General features: G+C 41.7%; 1 protein-coding gene across 5 annotated transcripts in view; it reads right to left on the bottom strand.

Moving 5' to 3' along the window:
- Nucleotides 1-17,261, bottom strand: part of SORCS1 (sortilin related VPS10 domain containing receptor 1) — a 506,783-nt gene that overhangs the window by 314,382 nt on the left and 175,140 nt on the right. For all 5 annotated transcript variants that reach the window (XM_072805397.1, XM_072805395.1, XM_072805394.1 and 2 more), the window contains exon 2: nucleotides 8,496-8,563. In XM_072805397.1, the coding sequence (XP_072661498.1) occupies nucleotides 8,496-8,563 (68 nt within the window). The remainder of the gene's footprint in view (nucleotides 1-8,495; nucleotides 8,564-17,261) is intronic.

Raw genomic sequence — 17,261 nt, 5'->3', positions numbered from 1 at the left:
CACAACATCCCATACTCTTATTTCTTCATGCCTTCTGCCAAAAGACAGGTCCTTTTCGTGTCTTACTTTACTGACTACTAGCCTCATTGGTCATCAGTCTTGCTCTTTCCAATTGAATCCTTAATATGATACTATGATAATTTTTTTTCCTAAAAGTCACATTTCATCGAGTCTTTCCCTTGCTTTAAACTTTCAATGATGCATTACTTCCTCTGGGATAAATGTTAGAATACCTAGCACAGATGAATTTGAAATGACCCATTTCTATTTTTCCAATATCATCTCCAACTACTCCATCCATACACAGACTATACTGTGATCTTGTGCAGTCTACTTAAGATGCCTTGTCACCAGCATGTAAAGATGCCTGGGATATGGTACACACTCAAAAAATAAAAAATTAGCCTCTTTTACTAGCCCGATTACTTATTCATCGAGAGTCAGATCAGGTACCCTTTCTGAAGTTTTCCCTTCCCCAGCCCAGAGTATGCGGTGCCGCTATTATGGTCCTTGACACATTAATCTCTAATTTATTTATCTGTCTCGTCCACCAGACTGTGAGTTGCTTACGGGTGACAATCAGATCTCATTCATATCTGGATTCACACTATTTAGCAGGATTCCAGGTTTGTACTTATTTATACATTCAGTTAATTCGACAAATCTCTCTTAAATGGCAGTTTGCCAGGCACTTTCCTGAGCACTTGAGATAAAACAGAATGTGGAAAAGATAAAGTCTCTGCCCTCAGGGAGCTTATATTCTGGCAATGGGCATTAGACAATAGACAAGTAATAAAATCATTACAGGGCACTACATGTACTGAAAGAAATACACAAAGATGTGTGGTAGACAAAAACAAGGGCCTTCTTTTAAATAAGATGGATATAAATAGCTTATTAGAAATAAGGTGGTATTTAGGCTGAGATCTGAAATAGGAGTTGTGTTGCCTGAGTGAGACTATAGGTTGCTACATATGATAATTAAACTGTGCATCTTCTGAACTTATTTGTGTCCAGAATAGAGTTCTGTACTCAAACACTGGACTAAAATGAGAATTAACATTCTAAGTACTTCCTGTGTCTATAACTAGCTTTGATATTGGAATGTTAGTTGCTCTGCTTTCTCTAGTAAAAATTTCTTGTTTCCTGGGCTCATAATGAGAAAGTTACAGGAACATCGGGGCAATGATTGCTTTTCAGTGTATCCAATCCATTACTTGCTAAAAAGAGAAATGAAGGACTCAGTACATACAGAACCGACCATTGAGACAAATGAAGAGTGCAGAGGTCCAGCCCGAGGCCCGACCCTCACAGAGATCTCAGGGAGGTCTAGAGTCTATAGGCAGAATGTAGCCTGATCCTTGCAGAAACGGCCTCCATGTGGGTATTCCAGAAGATTTTGTCAGAATTGAGGAGGCCAACAAGCATTTATGGTCCTTCATGGACATAACCAGGTTTCCAAAGTTGAATCTGGGCTTTTCCCACTTGGCACTGGCTGTTCTTACTCCTTGATCGAGTGTGATGGCATTTCACAAGATCATGCACCACATTATTCAAAACAGTATCTCCCATGTGGATGACATGAAGTTAACTATTTAGGATATAAACAAGCATAAGACACAGACCCAGTTTTCAGAAACCCTAAACCATTTCTTAATATACTCCTTCTAAGCAAAAAAACATTTAATGATATTTAATATGTGCCAATTTCTATTTTAGGTGTCAAGCAAACAAAAATAACTAAGACATGGTCACAGTCTTTGAGTTTCCAGGCCAGTATGGAAATAGATGAATGTTGATAAGAGCTCGTGCATAACTTGTGTGCTGCATTGACCACACTTCTATAATCACCCGCTGAGTGCTTGCCCTTCACTAGATTTGCAGTCTTTGTAGGGAAGAAACAATTTCTTACTTGGACTTTTTTTCCCCAGTGTCTGCCTAGAACAGTGCCTGGCACAGAATAGGGGGCTAGTCAATGTTTTTTAAACTGAACCAAATCAATATTTATCTGATAACCATCCTAAGACAAAGACATATAATGAGCTGCAGGATTAATGAGGAAGGAACAATTTACCTTTGCCTGGGGCGGGGGGCGGGGGCAAGTGGCAACAGGAGTTCTACAGAGCCACAGAGCAATAAACATGAAAAAATGTTCAACAACACTAGTGGTCACAGAAATTCCCAGTAAACCACATGAAGATCAACACAGCATTTTCACTGAAAAGCCTAGCAAAATTTTCAAGTGAATAAAATTAAAATCTTAAATTCAATTTTTAAATAGAAAATCTCCAATGCTGGTGAAATCACTGGGAAATATATAATCTATTACTGCTTGTAGGTGTGTGAATTGTTCCAATTTTTTAAAAAAAGTCATCTCAGGTATCTATTACCATTGTATATGCATACGTTTTTGATACCACAGTATCACTGTTAGGACTTTAGAGTATGTTATAGCAAGAAAATTACCACCATGTAAGGACATGATTACAAATATGTTTATTGAAGTGCTACATGTAATAGCAAATATAGTGGACATGAGCTAAAGATCCATTGGGTAATGGGGAGGCAGTGTGGCACAGGCATTAATAGGATCCTTCCAGGGTCCATGTCCCAGCTGCACGATGCTGGGCACATTACTTAACTTTCCAAGCCTCACTCCTCTCATCCGTAAACTTGGGATACTAATAGTACCTGGTTTATAGTGTTGATAGGAGGGTAAAAAGCACTGAGAACATTTCCTGGAACACACCAAGCACTACTTAAGTTAGGATGCATACAACATCCATACAATCCGATTCTTATAAACCTGACTTTGTCTTCTTAATATATTCAACTGGACAGACATCCATGACTCATTGTTAAGTGAAACAGGTTATCGGAGTTCTGTAAATAGTTTCTCCTAGTTTCTTAAATGAACAAAAAACTGATCCTGACATACATATATATATATATATATATCTCTGTTGACCTTTTTGAGTTGGGACATAATAATATGGACAGAAGCACCGAAAACTCTTTAGCATCACTGACCTCAAGAAAGCTAAATCTGTGTGGGGAGAGACTATTAACATTCTTATTTGTCCCCACATTGTTTGGCTCATTATAATAAGCATATATTACATTTTTTTCTGATTTTTAAAAAAATACCAAGAAGGTTTAATACAATAGTCTCATAACTCCAGGAGCGACAAGCAACTCCATGCGACACAAATATGGGGAAGGGAGTGAGACTTAGAAAGCTAAAAAGAATCCAGACTCCAGAATCCCAAGCACATCCTGATCCTGCTGGGGAGCTTGGCTCTCTCCTTGGGGCCCCTGGAAAGGCGCTAAACATTTGCATGCACAGGGATGAGTAACATCATCAGAGCTGTGTGACATGAAGAGTCCCTCTGTGGGGAAATTATCATACTCTAGCTTGATTCTTTTTCTTTTTTTTAGGGTGGGTATCCCTGTTTATATCTTTAGTTTTGTAGGTGACTGAATGCTAAATTTTGTAGCAATGCATCCTTCAAAGCAGGGACTAACAACCTGTCCCAAGTTGCTCTTTGCTATTCCCCTGGATGAGGAGGGGGAAGGCAAGAGGGGACCAGCCAAGGTGTATCCACCACAGGGCTGGCACGGTCACAGACTTCAGGTCAGCTTCCATCAGCCTGAACCCCAGGAGGCTCTCCAGGGAGCACTGTCTGCTGCCAACCCCACACAGACACTGCCTCTAGGCACTCACTCTAAGAACATTCTCTCCACAGAGACTCCACGGGAAAGCCTCTCTTGATAATTGCTATGTGTCACACCCAAGAGGAAATAAAGCTGCTCCTGTGACAAGGAGACAAGGCTGGGTCCCAGAGTGGAATCAAACAGAAAGCCTAACCATTCTCACTACCTTACACATGCTCCTTGTCCCCAAAAAGCAGGTACTACTGTTTGAAAAGCTCGTAATTTGGAGATGTGCTCAGACACTTGCTTGTGTTTCACCTCAATCTGAAATGGTATGCTGGGTCTGAAGAGAAGAAAGCCCTATCAGCCAAGCTCTCTAAGGACGAGGCACTTCAGGCTGCCTGTCCCTTTAAGAGTATCCTTTCTGTTCCTTCCAGAATTGCCTAGGGCTTTCTCACCAGCTAAGCCTCCCTCAGCAAAGTGCTGATTACCCCAGAACTAGAGGGGAAAAAAAATGAATATATTTCTTCTCAGAGATACTGTATCTAGATTTTGACATTTTATTTATCTCAACCTTTAAGCTTATCTTGCTCCAATATGGTAAAACCACCAGCAATCCCAACCCTCAAAGCTTAATCCACCGTATAGTGGAGAAGATTCTCGGAGCTGTAGTTAATTGTTCTGTGTCAGACCATTCCCCTTTCCTCTCAGTTTGAGTTCCTGAGTGAACACCACACAAAACAAAACAAAATCAACAACTTGCTCCAAGATTAAAGGTATAATCAATGACAAGACCATCTGGGAGCAAAAGCTCATTAATTTAGTGCAGCAGCATCTCACCCTGTCATCCAAGGCTTGTTGATCCAGCAAGGTGTAAAGCCCTAGGACATCACTGCAAGGTCAGCTGCCTCTTGGCCTGGTTCCTATCCCGACACTCTGAGGCATTTGCCACTTGACCCCGTCTCACTGTTCAGTGGGAAAAACTTGGAAAGAATAAGGACTCATTTAAAAAGTGTTTGCATCTATTTGTTGGACAAGAAGCCATTTCTCTGTTACCCAGTATTTTTCTGGGATAGTAAGAAGCTGCTCAGAATGTCACAGTGCTTTGAAAACTCTATTTATTTTGTATACTTATGATTAAAGTTTTGTTTGCTTAGGGACGCCTGGGTGGTTCAGTGGTTGAGCATCTGCCTTCAGCTCAGGTCATGATTCCAGAGTCCAGGGATCAAGAGTCTCTCATCAGGCTCCCCGCATGCAGCCTGCTTCTCCCTCTGCCTATCTCTCCGCCCCTCTTTCTGTGTCTCTCTGAATAAATAAATGAAAATCTTTAAAAAAATGTCTTAAAACTTTTTGTTTGCTTATTTGCTCAGGTCCAAAAAGAGTCACTGGAAGGCAGATGGGACTCCAGAAGACAGGTAAGTGGTGAAATGGCTGAAGTTTATTAACTAACAGCCCCATAAGTGTGCGGACTATTATTTACTAATTGTATGACCTTGAGCACACCATAAAAATGAAGTAAGAGGATGCATTACTATACGTGCAGCACTTAACTGTGTGCCTGGCACATAGTGACCGCTCAATAAAAGTTAGTTTTTATTAATGTTGTCATCATCATCGTTATCAGCAGAATCATCGCCGTTATCATTAAACCAGAAAGGTGCCGGGTTTAAGGATTTAAAGTCTAGTTGAGGAGAGAAAATATACACATGAGCAAAGTAAAGAAGCAACACTTATCTCGCGTCTTTATTACACTTACGGCTGTATGACAGTTTGTCTGTTTATGTAGGATTTATCTTCTTCTGGGATCTAGCAGCTCCAGGTGGCTGCAAAGCTCCCGCTCCCAAACAATTATAGAAGGCATGTTACATACAAGTACACTTATCTCTCACCTGAACTGTCCACAGGTCTTCGCCCTCTCTAGACAATGAACACTCGAGGGACAGTTAGGGCTTATGCACTCTTGATCTATGTACACCCCACGTTCTCCTCCCTGGACCAGAACAATGTAAGACCTAAAGGAGTTCATCAATACATCTTTGCTGAAGAAATGAGTAAGAAAGAATAGGACATTATAGTAGTCACTGGTCTGTTCAAAAACAGATGCTTACCGAACATCTGTGGGCTAAGTCTAGTGCTCTGTGCTGGGGATGTAATGAGAATACCTGAAACCTGGCTGGTCCCCAATTTTTAGCAGGGTTTCTGAGACGAAAATAAGAGCTGACACAGGAGAAAATGAGTCTACCCTTGGCACTAGTTTTCTCGAAGCAGGGCTAACCCAGACCTCTCCCTTTCTTCTTCTGTATTAACACCCCCCAAAGAGATCCCCTAAAGACCAAACATGGCATCATGAGCTACCCTAAAATGCAAGCCCTATCAAAGCATTTATGAAGCATTCTGAATATTTCTCTTTCTCCTTCCCTCTTTTCTTTTCTAAATTATATTTTCATTAAGGCATGGGTTCCTCTGTCAAAGCATTAAAATGATAGTTCTAATGATATAAAGCACCCACAGTAGTTATTTGCCACAAATGACACGTGTAACATAGGACATATACAACACTATTGTGGATATATCAAAGAACTAAATACATGTAGGTATATTATATGTGTATACATGCATGTGTGTGTGTGTGTGTGTGTGTGTGTGTATGCATATTTATGTGTATATATCCTCCATCGAAATCCATCTGAAGACTGAAGGGTCAGCAGATCATTCCTGCCACACTCTCCTCAACTTAATAGCTGAGGGATGTTGCTCCTTCAGAAGAAAGCCCTGGTATTACTGGAGTGTGATGCTATTTTTAGTTTATTAACTCTCCCCCTTAAGATGAGAAAAGAACATTCTCCCTAGGCTGGGGCACCATCACAGTGCCCCACGAGAGGTACAGGAGCAGTCTAGGGCATGCTGCGCCTCGGTCCCCGGGGCACGCCCTTCCCGCTGCTCAGGCTGAGACTTACGGCTGCTAATAGCCTCTGTCCCATTGAGACAGAATTGCCTATCTTTTAATTTTCTAATATGCCGACTACACTTTATACAGCAGATGCGCTGAGGAATAAAAGCTGGCTTTGACTTTCATGTATGTACATACATTAAAGAAATCTATCAAAAAAGCAGAAGCTTACTCAGAGTCACAGAGAATCTGATGAAGGGGTCCTGAGTTTAAACAGAGCAAGTGTCAAGCCCTTCATGCATTAAAGAATCGCACTTTGTGAGGCTCCTACCAAACTTCCCACACTTTAATTTAGTTACATCATTTCCTTGGGGTAGAAACTCTGCATAATTAACCTTCTGGTAGGGGGAGGAGTTCAATAATCTAAACACCTCCCAACAAGCACAGAACAGGGTTCCATCCTTTTCTTTGTTCTGCTGGGGTTTTCCTAAAGCACATTAACAATTTATTTGGGGCTTCTTATACACAGTGGGAAGCCTAATGGAGAAGTGCCATCAGGTTAAAACAAAATTTAAAGCACAATCCTTTTGCAGGGTAGATTCCTTTAGGGTGTGGAGTCCATGACCCTCCTCTGGGTGACAAGTGCATGGCCCTAGGGGGACATGGCCTTGTAACCAAATTGCTACTATTTTGCAACCAAATTGCAACCAAATTGCTCTGATCTAAAGCCAGTGCAGTTACTCCTCCACCCCCACCCCTACCACCAGTCACTGTTCTCTGTAGCAGGGATATACCTCTGACACAAAGGGCAGACTGGGGTCTTTCTCTCTAGACATTAGCCTGAGGGCCCACAGCTAATCACTCCCGGTCATATTAACTGACAGGTGAGGAAGATCCCCTGATCTCATGAGGAGGACAGCAGCTGGCTTGTGTCTGCCCAGACACTACTCCTAGCTTCTCTGTTATTAGTATAACCTCTCCCACTTAGTCTGAACACACAAGTGTAGGGTGATTGATCAGAAACAATATTCAACATATTTAAACCACTGCTATTACCAGGGCACTGACCGATCAGACTCCGGACTGGATACCAACTCAGTGATCACTGAATATTACCCGTTGGGTCATCTCCATCCTCTCCCTGGCTCAGGGATTGTCACAAGATCCTGGCCTCATCAACCAAGCCCCTTCTGTGCTTGAGGTTGGTTTGGGTGTGGACACATGATGTAGGGTGGCAAAGATCCCATCAGGATGAGACCAATAAAGCAGATGCTCAGAAATAGAAACAATGGAACATATAGTTCCCTAGAACAAAAGGAGAGAATAGCTGCCTGGATTTCTGAGGACCTTCCTGTCCCTAGTTTCAGCCCAACTGCACATTTGTGCTGGTGTTCAATGAGTTAGCCTGATCCTAAAGGATCTATAGCATTCATCTGAGAAAGAATTTATTGCACAGCCTAAATGTGTGAGGTAATACAGTGTGAATCCCAAAGACAAGGGCATGTATGCAAGTGTGTTTGTACACCTGTGTGCCAGTGAGCTGAGGGCCAGGAAGGGAAGCCGTGGAAAAGCTACAGGGGTAGGGTGCTTGGGCACCACAAACCCAGAGGTGGTGTAGATACCCTTTCTGCAAAGGCACCTTCATTCTTTTGCTTCTGCTCCAATAAGCTCACAGATCAGTGAGAACTGCAGGTAACAAAATGCATAAAGTCAACTTGAACAGTTTAGCAAAAAGACCTGTGACCCAAACAAGGAGTCTATAAGAGAAGTAAGGATCTGGCCTGCCTGGAGATAAACCCCAACCCATGACTAAGGGGAATGGCAAACAGATGAGGTGATGACAGCACAGACCCAAAAATCTTTGCCTCCAGGAAAAAGGGAGTGTGGACCAGCAGTCATGGGTGTCATGTTTAAGTAACACAGGGATCGTTAGCTCACTTTATCTACATACCTCCAAAGCGAGCTCTCAGTGATGCTCCCCAGGTTATAGTCATAGAGCTTTGTCAAAATGAGAATCACCTGAAGGCAAAAGAAGAAATCATGGTTAGTCTCAAACAATTACAATCTCATAGAACTGAAATGGCCCAAGGGAGGACTTAGGACTCCTCTAATGGGTGCTTAACGTAACTGAATGAATTGTTAGGGCATCACTTACACTGACTGGAGAGGGGTTTGCTAGTGCCTTCCTCTGCACACTCAGGCCTGATCCTCTCCCCAACTTTCTCCCTCTGTCCTCCAGGAAGAGTTACCTGCCTATCCAGGCATTCCTAACCCTGGCGGGCTTAAGGCTTTTGGCAAAGGCTAGCAGAGCTGTCAAATATGCACCCTGTAAAGGAACCCCTGAGCAGATGGTCAGGAGAGAGGAAGGTCAGTGATGTAGGTCCCAGCCCTAGTAGCTGTGACACACTGGGCAGGTTGCTTACCTTCTCTGAACCTCAATATCCCCACCTATTAAGAGGGCGGGGCAGTAAATGCTATCACCCAGAAAGGCTTGCTGTAAGAAGTTAAAATAGGTAATAAATGCTCTTTGCATGGGGTTCTTACATGTCAGTCCCTTCCCTTTCTTCTCCTTTGTAGGCTTTATCAGTTTCTTTTGATTCTCCAATTTCTGGGAAGGCCACTGGATGGAATCCAGAGGCTTCCAGGAGGGCCCAGCAAGAACATTTCAACAGGAACATATTTATGTTTTACGGGTTCCTGAAGCTTACCATTTGGGGAACCCTCTGTAAGGAACAGAATATAAACACACCAATTCAAATGTTTAAGACAGGTCCCAGGACACTGACATTTCAGCTTCATTAGCTTCACAGCAAATCCTTTTCTGATTTGACCCCACTGCTATTCTCAACATCACTCAGAGGAACTCCAACTATGTAGTTCCTTCTCTCAGCATTCAACACTCCTTGAACATTTATTGGGAACCCAGGATTTCACCTGATGCCCGAGGAGAACATAACTACAGATGAGGCCTGGTAGTCTATGATCCAGTTAGGACAGGACAAGCTCATCAAAGAAAATCTAGGCTGACGGACAGCTGATCTAGCTCTCTTCAGTCCCGCGGACACTCATGCCCACCATGGCAGCTTGAAAAGGCTGCTTCCTCCAGCAATTGCAGTGATGACCAGGGTCCCCGTTCCCTGGAGTGCATGAGCACCAGGACGCTTAGGAAGATTCCACAGAGGAGTATGTTCCTACCCAGTGAGTTCTCATCCCTCACTCACTCTTCTTATGTAAGGACAAGAACTTAATGGGTCTGCTCTGTTTTCCGTTGAGATTTCTACTTCTCTCCTGCCTCACATAACCGAGGACATTTGGCCCAGTCTTGCTGTTTCCAACTCAGCAGAAAAATGTTGACATCGACTTCCAGGATTTTCCCTGAAGGCCAAGGGATCAGTTCTAGTCACAGTGAGCACAGAACATTGTAACCTTGAATTCCAAGGCAGCAAGCTGCCAAGGAGTACGGAGCCCTTCCAAGTTCCACTCTGCTAGCACAGGGCTAGATTTACTGAAGGCACAAGCATCAATGAGCCGATTCCAAACACTTCTGTCACAGCAAGCAAACTGGAACTGTACAACCTCAGGTTTGTCCCAAGTTCAAAGGAATTAAGAACTAAGGTAACCCAAAGACAGGCAGAGATCTGAGGACCTGTGTTCTGAGGCCACCCCTTCTCCTGAAACACCGTGCAGGCCTTCCTCAAGGACCTGTTCAAAACTTGCTTCTTTAGCAAAATGTGAGCATGTGTGAGGTACTGGGCACCCTACAGGTGCATCAGATGGTGCACCTGTGGTGGGCGCATATGCTTAACAGGTCTGCGTGCCAATTAAGTCACTCTAAGTGCTAAATTTCAATCACTGCCGTCCCAGGATCGCTGATCAGTGACAGCGGGGTGGCTGTTTGTTGGAAGACACAAAGTGACGTTGCCACTCTACCTTGGTATGATTTTGCCAAATAGACCTATAAATCCCCCACCAAGAAAATGGGGGTGTGGGCAGAAAGCATTTCTCGGTAGTAGCTCTCTTGATACAATACAGCAGTAAACTCAATAATGAAGTTCAGCTGGGCATAGGCGGCATCTCCCATCCATCTGATGAGGGAATTCAGAAGAGCCCAGGAGAAGGAACCCTTTAACCCAATAGGTAATGGTCTGGAGCCCGTCGCGTGTGCGTACACACACACACACACACACACACACACACATTGTTTAAGCAATTTTCAGGCAGGTGGGCAGGGAGGTAAAAATCCACTCCCTGACTCTTCTCCAGGGGCTAGTAAAACGAAAATGCCACTGATACACTCAGGCAGTTTATCAATACTGCACCAGAAGAGGTGTCCTTTCTGGCATTCCAAAGTATATCTGCTTGAATCAATCTCATCTTCTGTTTTCAGAATGAAAGCAAGAAAGAAGGGAGGACCACTAACCTTTAGTTATGTCTCCAATCGATTCCTTGCAATCTCTCTCCCCTTCTTTTTTTCCCTTCACTGTCTATGTGCATTATTTACCCCCACTCCGGGATAGTGATGCCTCATCGTATTAGAGCTGGTTTGTTGTCGTCTCTTGGCTTTTCTGTCCTGGTTAATTAGCAATACTATATAATAGAATTAGTACCTGTTAAAGGCCCATGACCCAAACTACCAGTATCAGATGAGAAAAAGGGGAGAATGCAATTGCCTCCCTATTCAGGTCCCATTGTCTACTATTTTTGTGCATTTTTAAAATTTAAAATGTAAGTGAAACTTTTTCATCAAGTGAAATGTTATATGTACTTAAAATACATAAATAGTAATTTATTTTTATTCTTTCAGTAAATAATTTCCATGTATAGATTTAATTCTATGAGCCCAACTGCATAGAATTTAATTATAAATCCAATCAATGAGAGCAAGGCTGTTTTGATGCATACACACACAAAATGGAATACTCATCAGCATCTTGTTTCTTTCTATGCCTCATTTTCATTACATAGTACCAAAATATCCCTGATTCCAAACAGTAACTGATGACCACTCGGTAATAGCTTTTTTACATTCCCTTTTAGATCTTAGGTACTTTCTTTAAATTGCTGTAATCCAAATATCAATGGCTTAACCTCTACCTACACTGTGCCAGGACCTCAGCACCATTATTTCTGAGACTTTCCGCATGGTGTGTCTGAAGATTCCTCAACCAGTCTGGGAGCCACTGTCACCACATGCCATGTGTCCTCTTCTTTTGCTGTGGCTCCTTCCTGACATATCCACAGCTTACCAAAACTACTGGGGGGAATGTCACTTTGTCCATATGTGTAAAGAACATGTTGAGGCTAACCCACCAAGTTGTTATTTTCAAATCATCCATTCCTTAGATGGCAAGAGTGTGCCAGAAACAGTGCCAGGGTCTGTGCAGGGATGAATGAGGTTCTTCAGGGACGTTATCACGGGCTTCCTCCCTAGGACTGAGCTAAATTTACACTATCTGAATTCACAAAACTATTACCCTTTTTCCCAGAGTCTTCCAAAGCTCCTACTGAATAATTCCACCAACTCCAGTTCACCCACCCCTCTATACGTAGGTGCTAAGAAGCCATCACATTAGAAAAATGTGGTATATATACATGTGCACAATGGGATGTTATTTAGAAACTAAAAAGAAAACCCTGCCATTTGTGTCAATATGGATGAAGCTGGAGGGCATTTTTCCAGGTGAAATAAGCCAGATAGAAAAAAATATGTACTATCCTGTATCACTTATATGCGGAATATAAAACAAATAAAAACTGATTTCACAGAGACAGAATGTAATGGTGGTTGTTAGGGACTGGGAGGGGATTATGGGGAGATGCAGATCAAAGGATCTGAAGTAAAAACTTTCAGTTATAAGAAGTTCTGAGGCTCTGATATACATCAAGGTGACTATAATAATACAATAGTGTCCACTTGAAAGTTACTGAAAGATATTAAGCATTCTCACCAAAAAAGTAAATAACCCTCCCTCCACCCAAAAAAACAGAAAAACAAAAAACCCAAGAGAGACAGAGAGAGAAAACTATGTAAGGTGATGGATGTGTTAATTATCTCGATCTTTACAAGCATTACATGATATCTAGATAGATAGATGGATAGATAATCTCAAAGCACTACATTGTCTACCTTAAATATATACAATTATATTTGTCATTTACTCCTCAGTAAAGTTGGAGGGCAGGAAGCAAGTATCACAATGGACCCTAGGCAAGGAAAATGTCTTTCCCCTCATCTAACTCCAACTTCCCTCTGCACTGGGTTACCAAACAAAAGCATTCATAGATGTAAACAGACACCAGTATACAAGTGGCTATTAACAGTGCTCTCGGGATCCCTGGGTAGCACAGCGGTTTGGCGCCTGCCTTTGGCCCAGGGCACGATCATGAAGACCCAGGATCGAATCCCACGTCAGGCTCCCGGTGCATGGAGCCTGCTTCTCCCTCTGCCTGTGTCTCTGTCTCTCTCTCTCTCTCTCTCTTTGTGACTATCATAAATAATAAAAAAAAAACAAAAACAAAAACAACAAAAACAAAAAAAAACAGTGCTCTCTTGCGAAGCAGAAAAAAAGCCAGCCAAAAATATTTTGTTGTAGCAAAACACCAGGACAAGCCTTATTTCCAAGTGTGCATTTGATGGTCTTAACATGATAGCAACCTAAGTTTACGTGTGGGCAATCTTCATTATGGCCAGTATTTGTACATATGACACCTTTGAAGGTGCCAGCATGTTTTCCTTAATTAACATAAAAATATAATTCAGAGGGGCATGTGGGTGGCTCAGTGGTTGAGCGTCTGCCTTTGGCTCAGGGTGTGATCCTGGAGTCCCTGGATTGAGTCCCACATCGGGCTCCCTGCTTCTCCCTCTGCCTATGTCTCTGCCTCTCTGTGTCTCTCATGAATAAATAAAACCTTCATATATATATATATATATATATATATATATGATTTAGAAACCAAATCCTGAACATTTAAGGAACCCCTAAAACCTGATTTGACACAATATATTTTTGAAAACGTGTATTAATTACTGGACCAACATTTATTCCACACTTCCCAAGTAGAAGGATAGGAATTCTCCTTTCCTTTTCATAAGGAAGGAATATAGTATACTGACTTTTCCTTTGCTAACTTAAAAAAATGTATCCCAGAGGAAGGGGGATGGAAGGTTGATGGACATCAATATATCTCCCATCCCACCCCTCACCCACTCCCTGAAGAGGATACACATATACCCCGCTCCCCGCCCCCCGCCGCCCCCCATGAGTAGTCTCTCCTAATTCTTTAGTAGCAACTTGGTAGAGGGCTACTGAGGATCTTTTTAAAGGAGAAACTTGTCTAATAATCTTACTATTCTTCTTAAATGATGAATTTAGGTTAGGGTAACTGTGGCAGAACTTGTGGATATTTAGGGAGACCTGAGTTCTACCAGAACCCTTGGCCTGGCCACTGCCCTTCACCTCATCTCATCTTCTCTGAGAAATCTTAGAAAAACAAGACCTGTCCTTTCATTTTTAAATTATTAATGATTTGCCTCCTTTTTTTCTTTGTGTCCTATTGTAGAAGTAGATTCTAATCCCAAGGAAAACAGAAGTGTGGCCTTGGGCTCTTCGACACTGAGCAGTTTGGACTATAAGATCCTAAAGTCTCTTCTATTCCTGAAGGTCTATAGTTCCAAATCCTGAACAATGCAGATGATGACACAGGCCCTAGTCTATAAAACAAGGCATTTTTTTTTTCTGTATTTCTCTCAGTTATTATTGATTCAGGGCTGGCCTGGGCAGGTGTTTTTGTCATTGTAATACTGAACTCATCCATACTAACATTCATAAATTCTACCTACCTGGGGTGGGCCACAGTCTAGCTTGAATGAGCCATGGCAAAGCCCCAATGATGATGCCAGTAGGTTGGTTCAGGGGCTAAATTTGGCTACCTCCATCTTTTCTCACCAACTTCCAGCATGCCCTGGTGTTTCCTCATTGCCCTATCTCAAATGGCCTCTTCTCTGCTTACTATAGTTGCTTGCAAGAGACCAGTTGTTTAGATATTTTTAAAGATGTGGATAGAAGTGATAAGGCACAAAAAATTATAAGGTCTGACGAGATCTGGAACAATCTTTCAGGGGACTGAAGAATTGGATACAATGTAAGAGGAGTGTTCAATAGCCAGCAATTTTTTTGTTTTGTTTTGAGTTGTTTTCTTTGCACTCCAGTTTTAGGGAAAAGAAGCAAACTTACAACAGTGGTTTTCCTAAAAATATACACACTCCAGATTGTGTCTTTGGCTCAGAAAGCATTTATTCAACTTTCTAACTTAAATAGAAGTTCTCATTCTTTAGAATAGCCATGAATTCTTTAAGATTTTGATCTAATAAAATCTATGAGCATAAAACAATAAATAGAACTTTAATGATATCACTGATCTCCTGAATCCTAGGGGGGTCATGAATCTAAGAATAAGAATCTCCTATAATTCCCAGAAAATGAGAGCTTTCTTCAGAAGAAAGAACATGCAGCTCTAAAATTCTACACATTTAATTCAATAAACATTTATTAAGCCTTCTTAAGAGGCAGGGATTTAAAAAAAAATCTGTGCTGTGAGGACACAAAGGGAGAATAAGACTCGGTACTGGGCCCTGGAAGCTCACAGTCAAGTAGAGAGGCAGCACTGTACACAGATGGTTACACTAAGGGAGACAAAGGTTTAAGTCAGAGAAAAGTGTTTAAATCTCTTAGGGAGCATGAAAGAAAAGTATAATAAGGTAGAGATTCTTACAAAAGAAGACCACCGAGACAAATCCCAGAAGACGTGTGTGATTCTGATGGTGACAAAAAGCCATAGAGCTGGTTTCCTAAGAGAAGGGAACATGAGGATCATAGTGCAGAGGTGTGAAAGCTCACAGAGCAGTCAGAAGAGACAAAGTCTCTGAGTTTAGCTACGGCTTAAAATATGGGTAAGGACACACAGAGTATCAGGATAGAGAAATACATTTGGCTCTAACTGTGGAGGCCTTAATGATAGGATGGTGGCATGCTCTACCAAAACAAACAAGCAAACAAACAAAGGCTTTGAAATCAGAAGAAGACCAGACTTTGAGGCTTGGTTTAGCCACCTTATCTGTTAGAATGTCTTTGGCAGCAAGAAACAGGTCACTAAAGATAACTCAAGTAATAAGGGACATATTGTCTCATATAACAAAAGGTCCACAGTCTATGCAGTTCCAGGACTAATAGAGCCTAACAACACTATCACGCATCCACATGATGTACATATTTCCTCTCTGAGAGTTTAATACTTAGCTCTGTCCACCCTCATGTTTGCAAGGTGGTCATAGCACTTCTCTGTAGCATGTGCAGACACAGCTACACTCAGCACAAAAAAGAAGGACCCCTAGTGTACATCTGCTTTGTGTTTTTAAATTAGAAAGGAAACTTGCCCCAAAGCCCTTCCAATAAGATCTCTATGGCTTCAATGGCCACTATTCAGGCACATGCCCACATCATGGCTTCAGTGAAAGTTGGAAAAACAAGGAGGGCAGAAGTCTAGAGATGGACTTGCTGTTTTCTATGGTAAGAGATGGGCTCTGCCAGTAAAGAAAAAGTGGGTAGTGGCTGCTGAGCAACAACTTGTAGTATCTGCCACTGTCTGACCGCAAGTCACTTAAATACTGAAAAGACTTATTAAAAATAAACATAGAAAAGGAGACAATGTTATCTCTCTCCTTAGTCTTTTAGAAATGCGAAAAGCAAACAATAGAAAGTTGAAAAACTCTGTGAAATGTTAAAGTACTCTGTAAATATAAGTAGTTGCTATTACTAATAACATTTAGCATTTACTGGAGGCCTACTCTGTGAGCCAGGCAAATTTCATTATTAAGGGTATTTCAAGTAATTATCTCTCTCTCTCTCTCTCTCTCTCTCTCTCTCTTTCTAATGAGGAAATTGAGGCACACAGAGGCTAAGTAATTGAAATTATTCAGCTGGCAAGAGGTGGACAAGTTTAACTCACATTTTATATAGACTCTTAACTCACTGCACTGTGCTTCATTATCCCCAAGATATGTTGTCCCAATTGAGTATTTCTGCTACTAAAGGCCAGTCAGAACTAGTGAAGGATCCTTACTTTCCATCCAATTCAAAAGTACTGTAGACCTGTTATCCATCAGACATGGTACTGGTCACAGACTCCTCCTTTACTCTGCCTTCTTTCAGACATTCCTTGAAAATGTCTTCCTTATAGGAGATAAACTTGAGTTTTAATTTTTTTTTTTAGTTTTAATTTTTTATTGACCTTAGGTCAATGGCATTTTCACTTGTCATTTTTAATTCATTTAAAAAAAACTTTTGAACCTTTGTGAAATCCATCATTAGGGGATGATCCTTCTATTTTTTTTAAGATTTATTTATTGATTGATTTATTGATTGATTGATTCATGACAGACATAGAGAGAGAGAGGCAGTATGTCTCTGGCAGAGGGAGAAGCAGGCTCCTCCAAGGAGAAGGAGCCTCATCTGTAACTTGATCCCAACCCCGGATTCCAGGATCACACCCTGAGCCAAAGGCAGATGCTCAACCACTGAGCCACACAGGCCTCTGGATCCTTCCATTTCAATCACAGAAGTAAGTGGCTTACAGATCAGAGACAATGAATGCATGCACATCGAACTGCAGATTTCAACAGAATAGCATATAGAATCTTCATTTTCTGAAGATGTAAGTG

This window comes from Canis lupus, chromosome 29 (assembly GCF_048164855.1).
Source record: "Canis lupus baileyi chromosome 29, mCanLup2.hap1, whole genome shotgun sequence".
NCBI classification, from domain to species: Eukaryota; Metazoa; Chordata; class Mammalia; order Carnivora; family Canidae; genus Canis; species Canis lupus.
This window is presented reverse-complemented; position numbering and strand designations above follow the sequence as displayed.